Source organism: Nelumbo lutea, chromosome 3, assembly GCF_056320005.1.
Source record: "Nelumbo lutea isolate HS-2025 chromosome 3, American lotus-T2T, whole genome shotgun sequence".
In the NCBI taxonomy this organism is placed as follows: domain Eukaryota; kingdom Viridiplantae; phylum Streptophyta; class Magnoliopsida; order Proteales; family Nelumbonaceae; genus Nelumbo; species Nelumbo lutea.
In genome coordinates this window covers 50,317,876-50,336,280 of record NC_142686.1, presented here as the reverse complement: position 1 = coordinate 50,336,280, position 18,405 = coordinate 50,317,876, and the positions used below count along the sequence as shown (strand labels likewise).

Genomic DNA, 18,405 nt, shown 5'->3' with positions numbered 1-18,405 from the left:
GATACAAGAATGAAATGAAGAAATTTAGTTGGTTGACAAGGAATATGTTGGTCACTGTACAGTGGGTGGGGAGATCAGCAAATACCTTGTCAGATGTGTTAGCTAAGCAAGGGGTAAATAGGGAAGAATTATTTTGGGCTCAGTTGTGATTCTTGTTTTTCTTTCCTAGTTTACTTGTAAGTTTCAAGGAGGGGCTGCAGCTCGCACCTCTCGTTGGGATGATGTATGAACTAACTCTAATTTGATTCTGAATCAATAAACTTATTATTATTCATCAAAAAAAAATCCTCATGATATCATCTAAATTTAAATTATTATTGAAAATTAATCTTTTTAATAAAATGTGTTTATATACAAAATACTGCATGATGATTGCTGGGCATGTCATTGCATAAGCATGAACCAAGTATAGTTTTTTTTTTTTATACATGATATTGGCTATTTTATTATAATTCATAGCTTCAATTCCTTATTAGTCTCAGATGAAGTAGGTTTATAGGCATAAACTTGCTTATGAAAGGGCTGGTTTGCAGTATTGCATGGACATGCTATTCATGTTATTCAACTACAGCTGTTGAATTGTCAGAATCATTTTTTTTTTCCAGTGCTTCTGATGTGCAGTCTCTATTTTTATGGGCTTGATCTCTCTCACAGTCATACAGTTTCATTACTCGTCAGAAGAATGCAAGTAAATAAACTTATTATTTAGACATCTATTTCGTTTCCAAATATAAGTGTCAGTCTTCTGTTGGTTATATTTTCTTTTTAGATCTATTAAGCTTCTCTAGACCTATATGAGCAAAAAACGATTAGGTCCATTTACCTGCTTATGGATGTTACTTGATCAGATTTCATTATTAATTAACTCCTTCTTGTCTTCTAGAAGGTTACAGAACAAGGTATCAGCAGGGCCTTTCTTGAAAACATTATTTTAATTTCTGCCATTTAACAGTGGCTTTTGTGCATTCTTCTGATAATGGATCATGAATTCATGATGTATGAATGGTTCTTCCACTGTAGTTATGAAAGATGATGTATTTGTTTGTTATCTATGGAACTTCAAATAAGTTCTGTTTCTCTATCTTGTATCTTTTTTCATAATCAAATTACTTATGGATGAGATTTTCTCACCTATCCTTTGCTGGCTGGTAGTTGAGGAATGCTGATCCAAGTTTTTGCTAATTCAGCATATTATGACTTACCAGTACTGCAAGTGTCAGTTGTACCATGTATTTTTTTTCCTTGTACCTAGCTACATATCACCATGTACTCCATTGATAGTGAGTTGGAGGGTGAAAGGAAGTTTCTTTCATTCTCATACAACACCTATAGTTCTCAATCATTGTAAGCTTGCAATTGCATTTTGTAGAGGTGTTGAATTGAGAACTGAAAGAAAGCTGTTTTCTCTGGTAAACAATTGCATTGTGACCGGAATATTTCTTAGCTTTCTGTTTGTGCAGGTAATGAGTGCTCTTGAAAAATTGACGAGGGGTGTTGATTGGGGAAAGCTTGATATTCTTGTAGTGGATATGCCTCCTGGCACTGGTGACGCTCAGTTATCTATGTCACAGAGGCTGCAACTGTCAGGTTTCTAAAGGGTTCATCTTTTACAGAATGAGTTTCTCTTTCTACCTTGATGTCACTTGTTTCCTAAACATGGAAATGTTTCCAGCTTTTGTTATCTTGTGAAGTTACAACTTTGAAATATAGATCTTATCTGGTACTTAAACATCCTTGGTATATGTTTGTGTTGCTAATTTATGTTCATGATTTGGTTGGGTCAAACGGAGTGCAAATGGGACGGCGGATACCCTAGCAAAACAAAGGCAAATAGATCTACATTGTACTGGTAACTGGTTGTTTGTGGGTGCAGATTAGATTAATGCTTTTCTGCTACATTGTACTGGTAACTGGTTGTTTGTGAAAGCAAGTAAAAAAGAAAATTTTATTAGAGCAGAAAAGAAAGAACAAGTACAACTGGGTGATAAGATATCACCCAAGAAGAACAAAAGCCCTTCAAACTTTTCAGATACAAACTTATTACACCCCTTGCAGCCAATAGAACAAGGTCCAACTAAAAAACCAAGACTTTAAAACCCAGTCAAAATCACCAAAGATCCCTAACCCAACAACGGAACTAAAAAACTTTCACCAAACAACTCTCCCCCTTAAAGCTTTATTTGTTCTAGGGATCTTTCTTCCAATTCCTGGAACAAATTTCTTGCAAATTCTTCCCCTCCTAAAAAAGTTAACTCTACAATCTTATTAATTTGGACTTCAGCTTCCACTATTTTTTCCAAGTCTAAAGTTCCTTTTTGCTGGGAAATCTTCCTTGGAAAGGTTAATACTTGTGATATGCTGAAGAAAAGAAGGCCCTCTTATTGCCTTTCTCCTCATATGTGCTTCCTTTGTAGGGATAGTGGAGAATCCCTATTCTATTTATTAGTCTCCTTTGCCTTTGTTTCTCGTATTTGGGAGTCTTTCTGCTCTCTTTTTGGCTACAGGTGGGACCCTCCTCAAGAGGTGGTGGACATTTTCAACCCAAATTTCCTCAAGCAACTAAAGAAAAGGGGGAAATTAATGTGGAAAGCAACAAAGGTTGTTTGGAAAGAGTAGTTAGAATGGGTTTAAGGTTGATGCTTGTCACATATGGTCATGTTAGGCAATTTTTTAATAGTAGCAGCACCTAACCTTTGATTGTGTCCTATGTTTTAAGAGTAGTTAGAATGTTAAGCACCCATTCCCCTTCTGCTCCTACCTAATGGCTATATGGAACCATTTCTTTCCTTTGTTTGTAATTTCTTGGACACCATGTTAACATTTCCCTTCTTGTTTTTGAGTCTATTCGACACAAGGCGAGGGTGAAGCTTCCAGTGGGTATCTCTTGTGTGTTTAGGCTTCTTACAGTAGTCACGGATTAGGTTCTTCTTATCTTCCTTCCTAATTTCACTACCACCCCGGTCTCCACTCTGATTAGGTTTCACGGTTCTAACCATAGTTGACTGTTCAAGACCCGAATTCTTCATCATGACATTCCTCCTACTCTCTTCCCCTGATACAAAGGCATATGCCTGAGAGAGAGTAACACTATCCTTGGAAAGGATATGTTGCCTTGCAATGTCATACTTGGGATTAAGGGCAGCAAGAAATTCAAATACTCTATTCTTCTCTAAGAGCTTCTGGTAGGTAGTTGCATCCTTACTACTTTCCCAAACCACTGTCTCCAGATGGTCAATCTCCTGCCATAGGGTTTTAAGGGTAGAAAAATAAACAACAATAGGTTTATCTCCCTATCTGGTAGCAATAACCTGTTTCTCAACTGGTAGACCCTAGCAACATTCTCACTCTATGAATAGGTTTCTGCAACCCTATCCCAAATTTTCTTAGCTATATTTGCCCACGAAAAGTTTTTACTTATATGGGGCAGCATAGAATTGCATAGCCAAGTCATAACCATATAATTTTCATGTACCCACCGGGAGCAGTTAGTCTCAGGTTTCACTTCTTCACCAGTGGTATACCCCAACTTCCCACGAACACCAATGGTCATCTTTGCAAATTGTGACTATTCTAAATAGTTTGTAGTTTGTACCATCTAACTTAACTGTTGTGATGGTCCCAGCCCCAAAAAGGTCTTCGACACCTCCTCCCCCTTGTCCCATTTCACTCCCTGGTTTGTTTAAAACTCTGTAACCCTCCATTATTCCCAAAAAAAGGGTAGAAAATCACTTTAAGATGAAGAAATATGAAATAATTCCCTTCAGGCACCACAGACACCCTTTTGGTACCTTAGATAGTCCTCCCACAAAAGATTCCTTTTCCGCGAGAGTGGGAGAAGAGAGAAGAAGCAGCCGCTCCCTCCAGAGGCCTCCAAAACAGGTGGGACTTGAACTGCCCCTTAAGAAAACTCCAAGAAACCCTAAAAAATTAGGGCGCCACTTCCTAGGTCAAAATTGAAGAGTCCTACAAAAAAAGGACTCTTCCCCTTTCTTCAGTTCTTCTTGAATTTGATGGGAAACCCTAAACCAGCTATAGGGCAAAATAGATCCACCAAAAAAATCCAAAAACTGTGATTACCTGAGGTCCTCGATCAGCCTCTCATATCACCATGCAGTCGGCCGATCTAGGGCTGCATGATGGAGCAGCTCAAGAAACCTCCGGCCTGCTCTGATACCAAGCAGAAGTTGCTGATAATTGATTTTGATATATGCTTTTTTTTTTTTTTTTGAGAATCACGACTCATCTTGTCCACTCATCAAAAATTAACATCATGCGTCTTGCAAGCTTAAACTGTTAAACATAAAAAATAAGTGACTACAAACAGAATAACTGAAAAACAAAAGTTCTGACTACTGACAGACCAAAATGAACAAAAATCTGGAGTTTCTTCTAGAAAACAAGCTCATGGGGCTTCATGCCGGCCTTGAGAGAGAACCTAGCAGCCAAGTACGCCTTCAAGTCAGGGACTGCTTCAACAGCCTTTATCAACGGGGCATCAACTGTCTTCTGGTCATCTTTCTTCTCCTGCGGAAGTGCCTTCTTTTCCTCCTCTGCATCAAAGAACTCGCCCTCTCCCTTCTTCTTCTTCTTTTCAGCTTCCTTTATGAAATACTTATCATCGAACTTCTCAACATTTACACCAGAAATATCAACCTTGGTGGAAGTTGCAATCACATAAGATTGGTTAGCTTGCCTTAGAGGAACACCGTTAATCTTGAAGGGTCCAGTAACAAGCAGTAGGCTAGATGGAAGTTGTTTCAGAAAAACAACTCTTTTCCCCTTAAATCTCCTGGCAAGGATAATCAAAACCATCCCAGGAGTAATGCTTGCCCTGAGCTTGGTGGGTTTTGGCTTGCGCTTGTTGATCAAGGGCTTCTTAACATCATCGGTGGGATAGAACTCTGGCAACTTCTTGACCGGTTTGGGTTCCGCCGGTTTGGGATCATGCCGGGGGAAAGTGCCACCGTTCTTAGCCTTGATAGCCCAAAGACTGCGCTTGTGGTACATCTGCGACCTCGAATACTTGCCCACACCATGTATCAGATCTGGGTTTCTCGAAACCCTGGGTTCTCTCTTTTGGCGCCATTGATGAAGATGGAGAGACAATCCGCTACTCTTCTCCCTCTCTCTCAGTCCACAAACCCTAGAGAAAAAATGGCGATGTGTGAAGGAGGATTTTGATATATGCTTTGTGAAGAAAAGAAGTAGAAGCTGAAAGGTTTCAGCAAGAGAGAAAGAAAGAGAAGAAAAGAGAGTGGGATGTCGCCAGAATTGAATAGATCTGACCGCCAACCCTTCTTAATTTATATACTTAAATAAAAGAATGAAAAAGTACAAAGATACCCTTAGTAGGGCGGCTGCTTTAAGTAGCTGAACAGGCACAACTTAAACTTAACATAAATTAATGGGCCTAAGGCCCAATAACTTCCTAACTGAATAACTTGAATAAAAATAAAACAAAGCTGGGCCCAATAACTTAAAATCGGCCCAAACTCAACAATTATGGAGGTTAATAATATCAACTGGCAATCTTTTCCATTCAGTTGACAGATCTTCCTTGTGATGTGATCACAGTTATAGAGGAAAGGACAAAATTTATCATACCTACTAAGCCATTATCTTACTATCTAAATTAAGTCCTTTAGATGGCTAGTAGGTGCTTATTTCAGAATATAGTGTAGCAAGAAAAGATTTTTATTTAGTAATGTACATTACATCTCAGACACCTAGGTTTTGGAGTGCTGGTGCTTATCATGAATCATCCCATACTCCACGTAAATAAAGGCCACCACCAAGTCAACTGAGTAGTAATAAAGAAGAAACTGAGAAGAATAGAGGCAGAACAAGTGCAAAAGGGGATACCACTTATATTGAAGCCAATAAGGGTTTCTACTTCCTGGGTACCCTATCTAGAGGAACTGGTTCTAAGCATCATACCTAGGAGAAAGGGTAATCTACTAAAATCATTCCATAAGGTTTAGGCATTGCACCTAGGCCACGAAAACATTTAACTCTGTTAGATGGTATGAATGTGGTAATAGAATCATTTGAGTTTATTTTGTTAGGTTAAAGTATGGAAATATAACAACCAATTGAAGAGAACTGTAAGACTCTTATCCATCATTTCTCTCATTCTATTTTCCTTCTTCTCTTCTTCTCCTCTACTTCTGCTCTCCATTTTAGAGTAGGTGGAACCAGGATATGGCATTAGAACATATTCGAAATGTGCAGTCTCACATAGACATCGGTATATACATGAATTCTACAAGAATCTTTTCTTTCTGTTCTATATTAGTTATAGTCATCACTGATCATCTCCCTGATGGAACCATTTAACTTCAAAATTTCTAATCCTGTTTCATAGCAACAATATGGACTTTACGTAGATGTATCATGTGTGCGAGTCAGATGAGAAACCGGTTGGCCACCTTTTCATTCCTTCTCCTGGGAGTGGGGATATTAAGGTCTGTACCTTATATCCTACATCCACATTTATTAAGGTATGCATCTTATGGAACATACTCTGGTAGGCCTGGGAAATGATATGATCACCATTTGCCATTTTCCCACTTATCTGGATATAGCTATTTCTATTTTACATTTTATTTAAAGATAACTTGCAAGTTTTGGGGCTATGATCCTTATCAAATATTGTTTTCTCCATGTCGATGATGGTTTCTTCTAGGAGATAATGGTGTAATTTATTATAAACCATAATTCTATTGGTTTATAGTTCTGTTGGTTTTTTGACAGGTGCTTTGATTGTATCAACTCCTCAAGATGTTGCATTGATAGATGCCCGTAGAGGAGCTAATATGTTTCGTAAAGTTCAAGTCCCTGTATGAGCATCACCAATACACTGTCCTTAATTTCTTTACCAAATATTTGAAGTTTGATATGGACTCATTTGCAATACTTTACCATATTTAAAGTTTGATAATTAATCAAAAAAAATATTTAAAGTTTGATAAGGCACTTGTCTAAAAATTGTCTGAGATATAAAACAAATTATTAGATAAAAAACTTAGTCAAATTATATCACATAGTATTCCACTCAAGTGTTTCTAAAATCGTGCTTGAATTTGTGGTAGAAATCTTTGCATTGGACATCCAATTTATACTAGATAGGACCAGGATATGCCCCAGCTATGCTTCCAAGGGTCTTTTACTGCACAGTCAAACTTTGGTACTTCTTGACTATGTTACTTGGATACAGCAAGGACACAGCTGGATACGGTATCAGATACATGTGGGTCCTGTACTCTTTGATACCTGTGAGTCCTGCACTCTTTGATACCTGTGAGTCCTGCACTCTTTGATACCTCTACTTCTAGATCATAAGAGATTCAACTACCATGACCTACATGACATTTCCTGTTACTGAGGGATGGTTTCTTGAAGCCCTTGAATGGTGCATATAATTGCTTGTGTTTGTTTTTTTTTTTTAGTTGACAAACGGTATCAGTTATACCTATCCATCCTTGTAACCCCCGCTTCAGCATTCTATTTCTTTCTTTTTTTTTCCCACTTTCTTTTGCTGTCAGATTCATGAACCTATAAGGCTATAAGTATGATTCTGCATATTACTATTACTAATTTCTACTATGCCATTGATATATGATCCTTGTCAAGTGAGATTTATCCAAGTGGTAATTTTGTTCCCCTTGTCTTCGTTCCACTATTATGTGATTTGAACTCTTCAAGTTGGTTATACGTTGTTAGCCTTAACAAGATGATTGTTACCCTCTCATTTCTCCCCTTGCTCATGTTTAGACTTGATGATGAGGGTGAATTTCATTCAGGTGGTGTTGTGGGACGAGTTGATCTTTTTCTTCAGCATAAAGAGGGTCTAAGAGTATTCAAGCAATCAGTTTAATTAAGAGGATCCATGTAGAAACTAAAGTACATGCCCTTCAAACTGGACCATTCCATAGAATTTTCTACAATATGAGAAGAAGAGAATCTTAAAATAAATGTAACAATGGAAAATTAGTCCAGATATTGCTGAAACCACTAAATGGAAAAATGATGTTTACAATGTACACATGCATAATTGGCGGTATTGAAATTGTATTAGATAACCTTTCATGTGAAATATTAGCTTATTTCACAAGAATATATGATGGTGTGTTCTTTGTATTTTTGCTTGCTTAGATGCTTATACTTAAAATTCAGAAAACATATTCTGTAGAATGATAGGAACTGAATGCACTATTAGAGCTGTCAATGGGTTGGGTCTACTGACCAAACCGATTATGTTGGTTCTGGTTCTGTGGTTTGTGTCCTGATTAATAATTGGGTCAGGATCGGTTGTTGCTGTTTCGAGCCAATTAAGGCCCTAATTGATTATATAGTTAATAATATATCGAGGTCTCCTGGTTTTCTTGTAATTTTTGTTATGTTTTGGTCTAAAAGAGTAAATTCGATGGATAATATATAAGATAACTTTGGTTAAAAACACTTTTTTCATCAACATATAAACGGATAACTATTTACTGTCATTTTTATTAAGGTTATGTTATCAAATATGAAGTTCCAAGTTGTTTTAATTATAGGTAATTATAGATGTCAAGTAGTTGGGCCTAGTCAGGTCAGACCTGATTATCCTGATTAATAATTGGGTCGGTTCTTGGTCTGTCTTATAGAACTGATTAGTAATTGGTTCAGGGCTGGGCCACTTTGTCCCAAACCAGGCCCGAACCATTGACAGCTGTATGCGCTATGGCATCATTCTCTTTCATCTGTCAGAATAGCATATTTTTTTGTATTATTTGATATTTCTTTCCTGTGGTGCTCCAACTATTTAAACTGGCAAAGTTACAAACTAACTATTAGTAGAAATATTAATAGACATTAACATTCAAGCTAATGTTGCAGTTAATTTGTGACGTTTTACAGATTTTAGGATTGATAGAAAACATGAGTTGCTTCAGTTGTCCACATTGTGGTAAGAAATCATATATTTTTGGGAGTGGAGGAGCACGTAGGACAGCTGATGAGATGGATATGGAATTCCTTGGTGAGGTATGATAAAACACTATAATCTTCCATGATAGACAAGGCAATAAATTTTCTTTTAAGATATTTGCTGAGTAGATTGTAGTTCTGCATCATTCCCATGTATATATTCATTTTTCATCAATGAAACCATTCATTTGGAGCCTACAAGGGTATGATCAACTTGCACTTCATTTACCTTCCAATACATAGCCAATATATGTTTAGGAACTCTGAGCCTACTCTCAAGAGTAGGACTCTCAGGAGTAGGAACAGAGATCTGTTGCACATGTTTGCACATCAAAGGTATCTTTATCTTTTCATGTCATTCGGTGAGGGTGTTCTATCAATATATATCCCTTACATAGACATGTACAAAGCACAGGGTGGCTGGGTGGGGAATGAGATCTTCTTCCTGCTATGCCTTGAGTGGGTTTTGCTTGTTAGATGGTACTAGTAGCCTTGTAATGAATCCCTAGTAAGCTGCAATTGTGCATGCAGTTGATGAAAAGATTTGGACCGTTAGAAACAGATTAACAGGTTAGTGCACTGTTGTATAAATGGGCAAATTTTATGTAATTACAACAGAAAGATCTGAACCAGTCCCATAAAAGATTTAACAAACGTGGTAAGATGTGCAGAAAAGGTTATTCTAAGAATCTCATGTTTATAAATGAATTAAAATGGACGTTGGGATTAGTTTATCTTATCTTAATAAAAGTATTGGTTTATGTTTAGTAGACCTTGAAAATTCCATGTTACTACTTGTTTTGCTGTAAACCAAAGACAATCTTCTCTAATTGGGGTTGAAGCAGTCAGAAACTTGGGGAGACAGTGGATTATCTCTTGGAAACCAGTTTTTCTGCTTCTAATAGATGTCTCAGTTTGTATGCACGAGTTTCAATAACAAATTGAATCACATTACATGTAACTGCAGTAACCAATATCCAGTATGGGGTATATTGTTTTGAGGCAGTACACAACGGGTATTGGGATAGTTCCCATTATGTGATGATGCATAATTGGAAGCAGCCAACAACAGGTGTTAGGATGGTTCCAAACTTCCAATTATATGATGACACATGACTAGGATGAACGCTTCATTATGAATTTTGTATGACTTGATTTCTTCCCTGTTTTAATCAGTTGGTTTTTTACTGTTTTAGATACCTCTGGAGGAGGAGATCAGAAGAAGTTCAGATGCAGGAGATCCTATAGTAATATCATCACCTGATTCCACGGTCTCCAGAGCATATAATGAAGTGGCTCACAAAGTTGTAAATAGACTTGAGGAGCTGGCAAGGAGTAGGGAAAATGGTCCACAGATTTTGTTGTGAGAATTTACACTAACTTTTGAAGGTCGATCCTTAACATAGACTACTGATGGTACTTGTTGATTCCCTTTTTTCCTGTTGTATTTCTTTGATTTTCTTTGGGTACAGTTTAAGATATTTATTTATTCTCGAAAGTTTTTTCACTGTACAGTGAATTGTACTTGTCAGAAAAGGTGGTGCTCTTCATTGCAGGCATACCTGTTACTAAATTCTTATCATATGGATCCCAATCAAATCTAAAAATATTGACTATGATTTTAAAATTATATATTTAACACCCTCCTCCCTGTTTAATATGTCATGGCTTTTTTCATAATGTTGGCTGCCTAATCAATTGATGAATATGTCCCTATTGTGTATATTTCTTGCTTTGTCAATACCCATTCTGGAGATTAACCACCCTTGTGGAGATTTTGTGGGTCTAACCCATGATTTTAATGATTGTCTACAAACTAGAATTAGACAATTAATTAAATCGTAGAGAAATTCCAGCTAGGGTGATGACTAAGGCCGCATTTGGCATTCCTTATTTTTAGGACTAATCTCCCTTTTGCAGTTAAAATGCCTCTATGGACATTGAGTTTTTTTAACTGCAAAAAAGGAGATAAGTCCTTAAAATAAGGAATGCCAAAGGCTACCTAAGATGAACTATTTTGGACTGGAGATTATATTATAATGCATTTGGTAATATAACCCAATATAGCCACTACAGTCAATGAATCGTTTTGCATCCTAAGAGGAAAAAAGTTTTAATAATTCAACTGAGTTCATTTGCCTTGGACAGTCAGGTGGCGCTTGATAATACTTCTCAGATGTCTAACGTCTGGGAAACTTGCTTTTTAGATGTGTGACCTGTTTGCTTGTGTTTAGGTCTGAATGCAAACTCTGGTAAGATAAAATAAACGGCAAATGATAGGACTTGACTTAGTCTTAAATGCTTCCGAAACTTTTTGAAATGACCCGTGTTGCCCCTTATAAACTCAATTTGAGCCCTAATTTAAGTTCTTTCCTCTAGAATGATAATAAAACAATGTTGTTATCCACCATTAGCATTTGCATCGTGTTTTCTTCAATGAGGAGGTAAGAACACCCCAATAAAACAATGTTCTTTGGCATTTGGAGGTTGAAGAAGAATGGGGATTTTACTGCCAATTGAGGAGGTAAGAACACCCCAATACAAACACTTGTATATTTTTAGAGGCTTTTAAAAGTAGAAAAGAATATTTGTCACTTTTTAGACTTTAGATTTAAAAATAGCTTTTTGACTTCAGAAACCAGACTAGCAGACTTCAGAGTTATCAAGCACCACCTCAAAGTTAACAATAATGGTCTAAGATAGTTCATTGATCAGTCGTTAGAATCATCCAACCACCTAAGTAATTTGTACATTGGTAAGATGAACTCGATCCTATTCTAACATGAGCTCCCAAGTTGGTACTTTACCCCCTATCCACCCACTTTGGGGGCATTCTTTTTTTGGATTTTGAGAGGGGAGAAAGTTGGTCAATGGAATTTTGGCTTCCATTAACTAAGAATCCTATGTTCTTTTTTCAGATTTATGTGGGGACCAAGGAAAATTTATTTTCCTGTGTACCACTTACTACCTATCTCCTAAGTGGATAAATAACTTTCTCACATCGGGGGAAAGTTGCTAGAACTTGAATGAGACAAGAATGCCCCTTTTAATAATATATTTTCATGGCTAAAATGGTCATTGCCTTATTTACCTGAGAAATAAAAGAACATGGGTATACACTTATCCGGGTAAGTGTTTCCTAGGAAAAACTCACTCAGGTAATTGTATTTATCCAAGTAAGTAATTTACCGAAAAGCGAATGAGACCTTTAACACTCCAAGTTCATATGCAGTTGGGTATGAATATGATGACAAAAAAAGTTCAAATTCAGAAACAATAGAATAGTCAATGCCATAGCCAATAGCCAAAAGCCCTTAAGTAAATTTTAATTTGTACCATCTTGATAACCTTTCTTTCCTTGGAAATCCATATGGTAGTTTATAAATCTAGAATTATATATGCTGTGCAACTGAAACAACAGGTTCCAAACTAAGGATTGTGTAATGTGAACCATGGTTTTTAAAACCAGACCGGATCCGATGGTTGGATCGGTTGATCCAGGAATCGCTCAGGTAACCAGCTTTGTTCCACCCTAAAATTGTTCTTGAGCTAAAAACCATTGATTTGGTCAATGATCTGTTGACCCAAATGGTTGAACCTTTGATCCAAACAATGGTTTTTGGCCAGTTTTTATTTTATTTATTTTTTTTAAGTCAGAACGGGCCATTAATACAAACTGGATGGTTGGACCGTTTCACCTGAGAACTAGTTGTAAGAATGGTTCTGTGTCCGATCCGATTTTTAAAACCTTGATGCGAACTCTTAACAAGTTCACTAAATGTTGAATGTTTTATATAAATTTTTGAGCTGTCAATATATGTGAGAACCATCCAATATTGGGTTCGAACTCTCCAGAGATGGCCTGTGGTTGGGGCACACCCTCTAATTAAGGGCAATGAAAGAAAAGAGTACCCTGTAGTTCCATTTCTTGTAGGGAAAGGATTCCCAATGGGAATCAGTAGTTTTGCAACTTGGGTCTTCAGGGAGACGAGCAGGGCTGCTAATTTACCTAGCCAAGGTGGGCCATGGGTGCAATAGGGTGGAAGTTTGGGAAAGCAACTTCTCAACTGTTCTTGATAGGGAGTGGGGTGGAAGGGGGCCCACCGCCCACCCAAAAAAGAAATTTTCTTTTGCACCTTGTGTCCATTCAGTCAGTCCACTTGCTGAGAGGCCAATCAACAGAGATACAATGGAATAAAAGTATCAGGGTCATAAGGCATTCCAAAGGCTAGAGATGCTAATATGCCATTATCTTTTCTATAGTGCAACTGCTGTTTTTTTAATTTATTGTGGCAAGAAAGCTAAGGTTCCAGTTTGTTTGGAAAATAGGTTTTTCAATATGAAGAAAAGGGCAATCAAAGCCTATTATGTTTTGGACCAACAGTGAGACCCATATAACTCTTGTTAGAGACCTATGAATTAGGGAAATTCCCTGACCACTGACCAATGAATATTACATCATGTGGTGAATTAATTTTGGACTATAGGGGTTCCTAGTTGAGCATTTGTTAAAATTTGAATGGGCCTGGGCCTGATGCAATGTTAATTCTCCAAGTTGAGAATCTCACTTGCACACTGTTGCATACCCACATTGGATTGTGGAATTGACTATTGACATGTTGGTCCCCTATCTAACGGACAGTTTGGATTGGCGACAAGATACATCACATAGTAGAAATATAGAAATAGATATCTTCATCTGAGAAGCTTCCTATTTAACCAATAGAGAAGGTTTCATGATTTCATGAAAACAAAACCTTTCTATTTTTCATGTCTGAACACAAAACCTAGCCCCAGTCCTGGAAATTACGAGACCCAGATCCAAGATTGGCGATCTGGCCAAAAGATTAAGAAAATCCAAAACACTTGTAATTACGGGGGTGGTCCCCCCAATTACATTTGGGCACTTTGTCGTTACTTATAACAGCAAATATCAAAATGATGAAAATAACCATTCTAAATCACAAACCGTTCTCAAGGTGTTTATGAACCCGTCGTCTCAAAGCACTCTCAAGATGAACTTTATTGAAAGAAAGTTGAGAGAAACATGTGAGAATTAGAATTTCAGAAAAAAGTTAAAGGGCAAAATAGTCTCTTAAAGTAACGCATGAGAGATTTTTCTTGGCAAACAACATAAAAATAGTTTTGCAAGGTGACAACTGGTGGATTGGTAAGGTCTTCTGTTGGTTGTAGCAGAGACTTGGGATCGAATCCCACCTGCACTAGGGTTGGGGGTTTATGGGTTTGGAAGATGGACTACCCCGTAGCCCCATGGATCCAAAAGGGGAGGGGGATTTATGGTTTCTTCCCCTCACAAATTTTTATTGATTTTCTCAATGTATTGTTTCAAATCCCCTACTCTATAACAAGGTTTTTAAAACCTGACTGGACAAAGAACCTTTTTGGGGTCCGGTTCCTGGGCCTCCAAGCGGACAACCTGCTCTGACAAAAAAAAAAGGCCAACAATCATTCCCGGGTCAAACGGTTTGATGGTCCAATTGCCTGGGTCAGCGATTCGCTGATCAAATCAACAGTTTTTGGCCAAAAAGCGATTTTGGGGTTAAATGGAACTGGTCAAGTGATTGATTCCTGGTTTTTATGGTCCGATCCGATTTTGAAAACATTTCTCTATAATACCTCTATTTGTACTCCCAGTTGTACAATCTCATACAAATTTATGAGGAGGAATTTATAAAAATCCAAAAAAAAAAAACATAAAAATGGTTTGGTGTTTTAGAAATATTTAGGATCATTCTATGAAATTTAAGGGAAAGAACAAAAATAGGGGAAAATGTTGGAATCCAAAACTTTAAGGGGTCTTTGTGCTAAAACAAAATTGTACATGATGGCTCCCTTTAATTTATCCAAAAAATATTGGATAAATTACAAAGATCCCCTTACTATGGGACTAGTGACAAACACCCCCTTAACTTTCATTTGAAATGAAGACCCTTGCACTCTCATTTTATGACAAATACCCCATTAAAATTCTGTGTTAACATCGAAAAAGATTCTCATTTAGCTATTTAAAATTTTTAAACCGCCAAACTACCATTTTCTTATTTATTTGAACGATTAATGATTTGATTAGTCTTCTAAACATAACATTGAAGTCCACTCAATTGCTCTAATAGATTATTGCAAAGTTCTACATGGATTTAGTATTTAAATAAAATAATATACGTTTCTTTTTGATAGATAAAAATTTATGATTTCGTTTGGCTTTTCTTTATTTATTGGAAAAATTATTGAATATATATATAAAATAAGATTGGATGTGCCATGTCAGCATGTCTTTCCTTTGATAGAAGATACTTATCTACTTTCTCCATTTTTTGCATTTTTTCTATTTAAACAATCAAAAAATTATAAAATTAAAATCCCACTAAACTTTCACTTAAAATAAATATTAACAAAACTTAATAAATATTAAAAATGTGTTTCAATTCCAAGAAATTTAAATATAAAAATTGTAATTGATAGTTTTAATAATATTATTACATAACTTATGAGTTTATTATGCATAATGAACTCATTAAAAATGATAAAAGTTACTGAAATTATAAAATATAGAACCCGTTTTATTAATAGTATTTTATTGCAAAAATTACTGAATAATAATGAAAAAATATCAATAATTAAATAAACATAAGAAATTTAAAGATAAAAATATTAACTGATAGTTTTAATAACATTATTAGATAATTTTGTATTAATGCATTTTTAATTAATTAATAATTTTTTTGAGTTGAGACCTTTATTGTGCATAATGAACACATTAAAAATTATAAAAATAAATGAAAAAAGTAAAATGCAGAACTCGTTTTATTAACAGTATTTAGTTGCAAAAACTATTGAATAATAATGAAAAAATACAAACAATTAATTAATAATCAGGAAAATTCTGAAAAACCTAAATGTAATTAAAATACTGAAAATAATTAAAAAATATTGAAAATTAACAGTATTTTATATTCATAAGGGTATTTATTTAGTCATTTAATTTATTTTTACTGAAAGTAAATGAAAATTAATTTTGTAGTGACTAATATGAAAAAATAAACACTGAAAATTATTTTAATTACTCATATTGAAAAATTCTAAACAAACCTAAAACTTAATTAAAATACTAAAAAAATAAAAAATTAATTTAATTGTATTTAATGCAAAAAATACTGAATAATAATGAACAAAATAATGTATTTTATTATTAACAGTAATATAATTAATTAATAATCTTGAAATTAAATTAATTGTATAATTAATTAATGTATTTTAATTATTGCAAAAAATACTGAATAATAATGAAAAAATACCAACAATTAATTAATAATCTGAAAATTCTGAAAAACCTAAACGTAATTAAAATACTGAAAATAATTAAAAATATTGAAAATTAATAGTATTTTATATTCATATGGGTATTTATCGAAAAATAATTAAAAAGTATAATTAATAGTATTTTATTTTTAAAACATACCAAAAATTATTAAAAAATACCCAACCAAAAATTATTGAAAAATATTGAAAATTAACTGTATTTTTTATAAACTATGGTATTTATTTAGTTATTTGATTTATTTTTACTGAAAGCAAATGCAAATAATTTTGTAGTGACTAATATGCAAAAAATTAATGCTGAAAATACTAAAAATTATCGAAAAATACTCATATGCAAAAATTCTGAAAAACCTAAAACAAAATTAAAATACTAAAAATAATTAATAAAATAAAATAATTGTTATTTATTGCAAAAAATACTGAATAATAATGAAAAATAATGTATTTTAATTATTAAGAGTAATAGAATTAACAATAATTATTTTTAACTGTAATTAATAGTAATTATAATTTAATCTGTAAATAGAAAAAAATACATTTAATTACCAAAACATTTATACTTAATTACCATAAAATTACATTTAATTAGTTTTAGACAATAAATTAGCAATATTTCTGAAAATACAGTAATTTAATAATTACAATATTTTAATATCTTTCATTATTTTAATAATTACAATGTTTTTAATAATTAATAGTATTTTAATAAATACAATATTTTTAATAATTAATAATATTTTTATAAATTCAATGTTTTATTAAAAACAGTATTAATAATTACATTAATAAATAATGTATATATTAAATAATGAATAGTATTTATTTATTAATTAACATTACTTAATTTATTACAATATTTATTAATTAATAGTATTTAATTAATTAGCCATATATTCAATAAATAAAGTATTTTAATAATTACATTATTTATTCAAAACAGTATTTTATTATAGTATTAATAATAATTATAGTATTTTTTAAATAATTAACTGTATTTTTTAAAATATTTTTTATTAATAAATACAATATTAAAACGGTTCTGGTTCCTCTATAAACCTATAATGTGCAATCTATATTTAGCAAGTTTTTATCTAGCAATTATTATAATCTATGAAATTAATAAGTGTTAATTAGTTGTTTATAAATTAAAAAACTGAAATATAATTTAATAGGATAATTAAAATAAATATAAAAAGTAAAAGATTATGAAAAATAAAAAGTAAACCATTTGCATAATGTCATAAGACTCGTTTTACTTGGGGATAATCATTTATAGCTTAGCTCAACTTTGGGCTCAAGCAAATATTTTCTTCTAAACTAGGTCTATTTCAAATCTACACCAAGCCCAAGTATAACTTATTGATAGGATAATTAAATTTTAATAGGTTTTATTAGGGATGAGCACCATTCGGTTAATACCGAAAACCAAACAAAAAAATTTGGTTTCTGATTTTTTTTCCGGTTTGGTTTTTTTAGTTTTTAGAATTAGAAATTTGGTTAACCAAATTAATCGAACTTTCTATTATTATATGTAGTATACAATATATAATATATAATATAATAAAATTGATTTCATTATATATATTATATGCTATAATATAGATAATAGAGTATATATTAATAAAATTTGGTTTTAACCGAAATAACAGAAAATGGAATTAAAAAATTTAGTTTTGGTTATTTTAGTTTTTATTTTCTTTTAGTTCAGTTTTTAAAATTTCAATTTATTTGGTTCGATTTTTAACTGAATAAACCGAATTCTCACCCCTAGGTTTTATCTAGCAACTATTAAAAATTAGTATTGGTAGGATAATTAAAATTAATAATAAAAAGTAACAAATTGTTTATAACTTAATCTAGCCCGATTGGATCTATAAATTTCCATGCTCAAGAAGCTATTTTCTTTTGACTTAGGGCTGGCTGAGATATGCACTAAGCCCACACAGTATTAGGGATAATCAGATTTGAAGTCCAATTGGGTATCAAACTTTTAGAATCCAATGATGGTTTTAATGGATAGGGCCCAAACTAAACAACCCCTAATAAGTTCAACTTGAAAGTTATATGCATATGTGGTAAATATTATTATATAATATT

General features: G+C 33.7%; 1 protein-coding gene and 1 pseudogene across 4 annotated transcripts in view; one reads left to right on the top strand and one right to left on the bottom strand.

Moving 5' to 3' along the window:
- INDH (INDH1(iron-sulfur protein required for NADH dehydrogenase)) overlaps positions 1–10,574 on the top strand; it is a 37,873-nt gene extending 27,299 nt beyond the window's left edge. Inside the window, exons 5-9 of one of the 3 annotated variants that reach the window (XM_088979512.1) lie at positions 1,461–1,587; positions 6,754–6,839; positions 8,899–9,024; positions 10,164–10,356; positions 10,483–10,574. In XM_088979512.1, coding sequence (XP_088835638.1) covers positions 1,461–1,587; positions 6,754–6,839; positions 8,899–9,024; positions 10,164–10,334 — 510 coding nt within the window. In that variant the 3' untranslated portion in view covers positions 10,335–10,356; positions 10,483–10,574. Of the gene's footprint in view, positions 1–1,460; positions 1,588–6,753; positions 6,840–8,898; positions 9,025–10,163 lie in introns of all 3 variants that reach the window. The other 2 variants (XM_088979513.1, XM_088979511.1) reach the window with 2 other exon arrangements.
- LOC148864893 (large ribosomal subunit protein eL6 pseudogene) lies at positions 4,245–5,682 on the bottom strand (annotated as a pseudogene). The gene has a single exon (XR_016110279.1). The product of XR_016110279.1 is annotated as a large ribosomal subunit protein eL6 pseudogene (transcript).
- Positions 10,575–18,405: the final 7,831 nt, after the last annotated feature.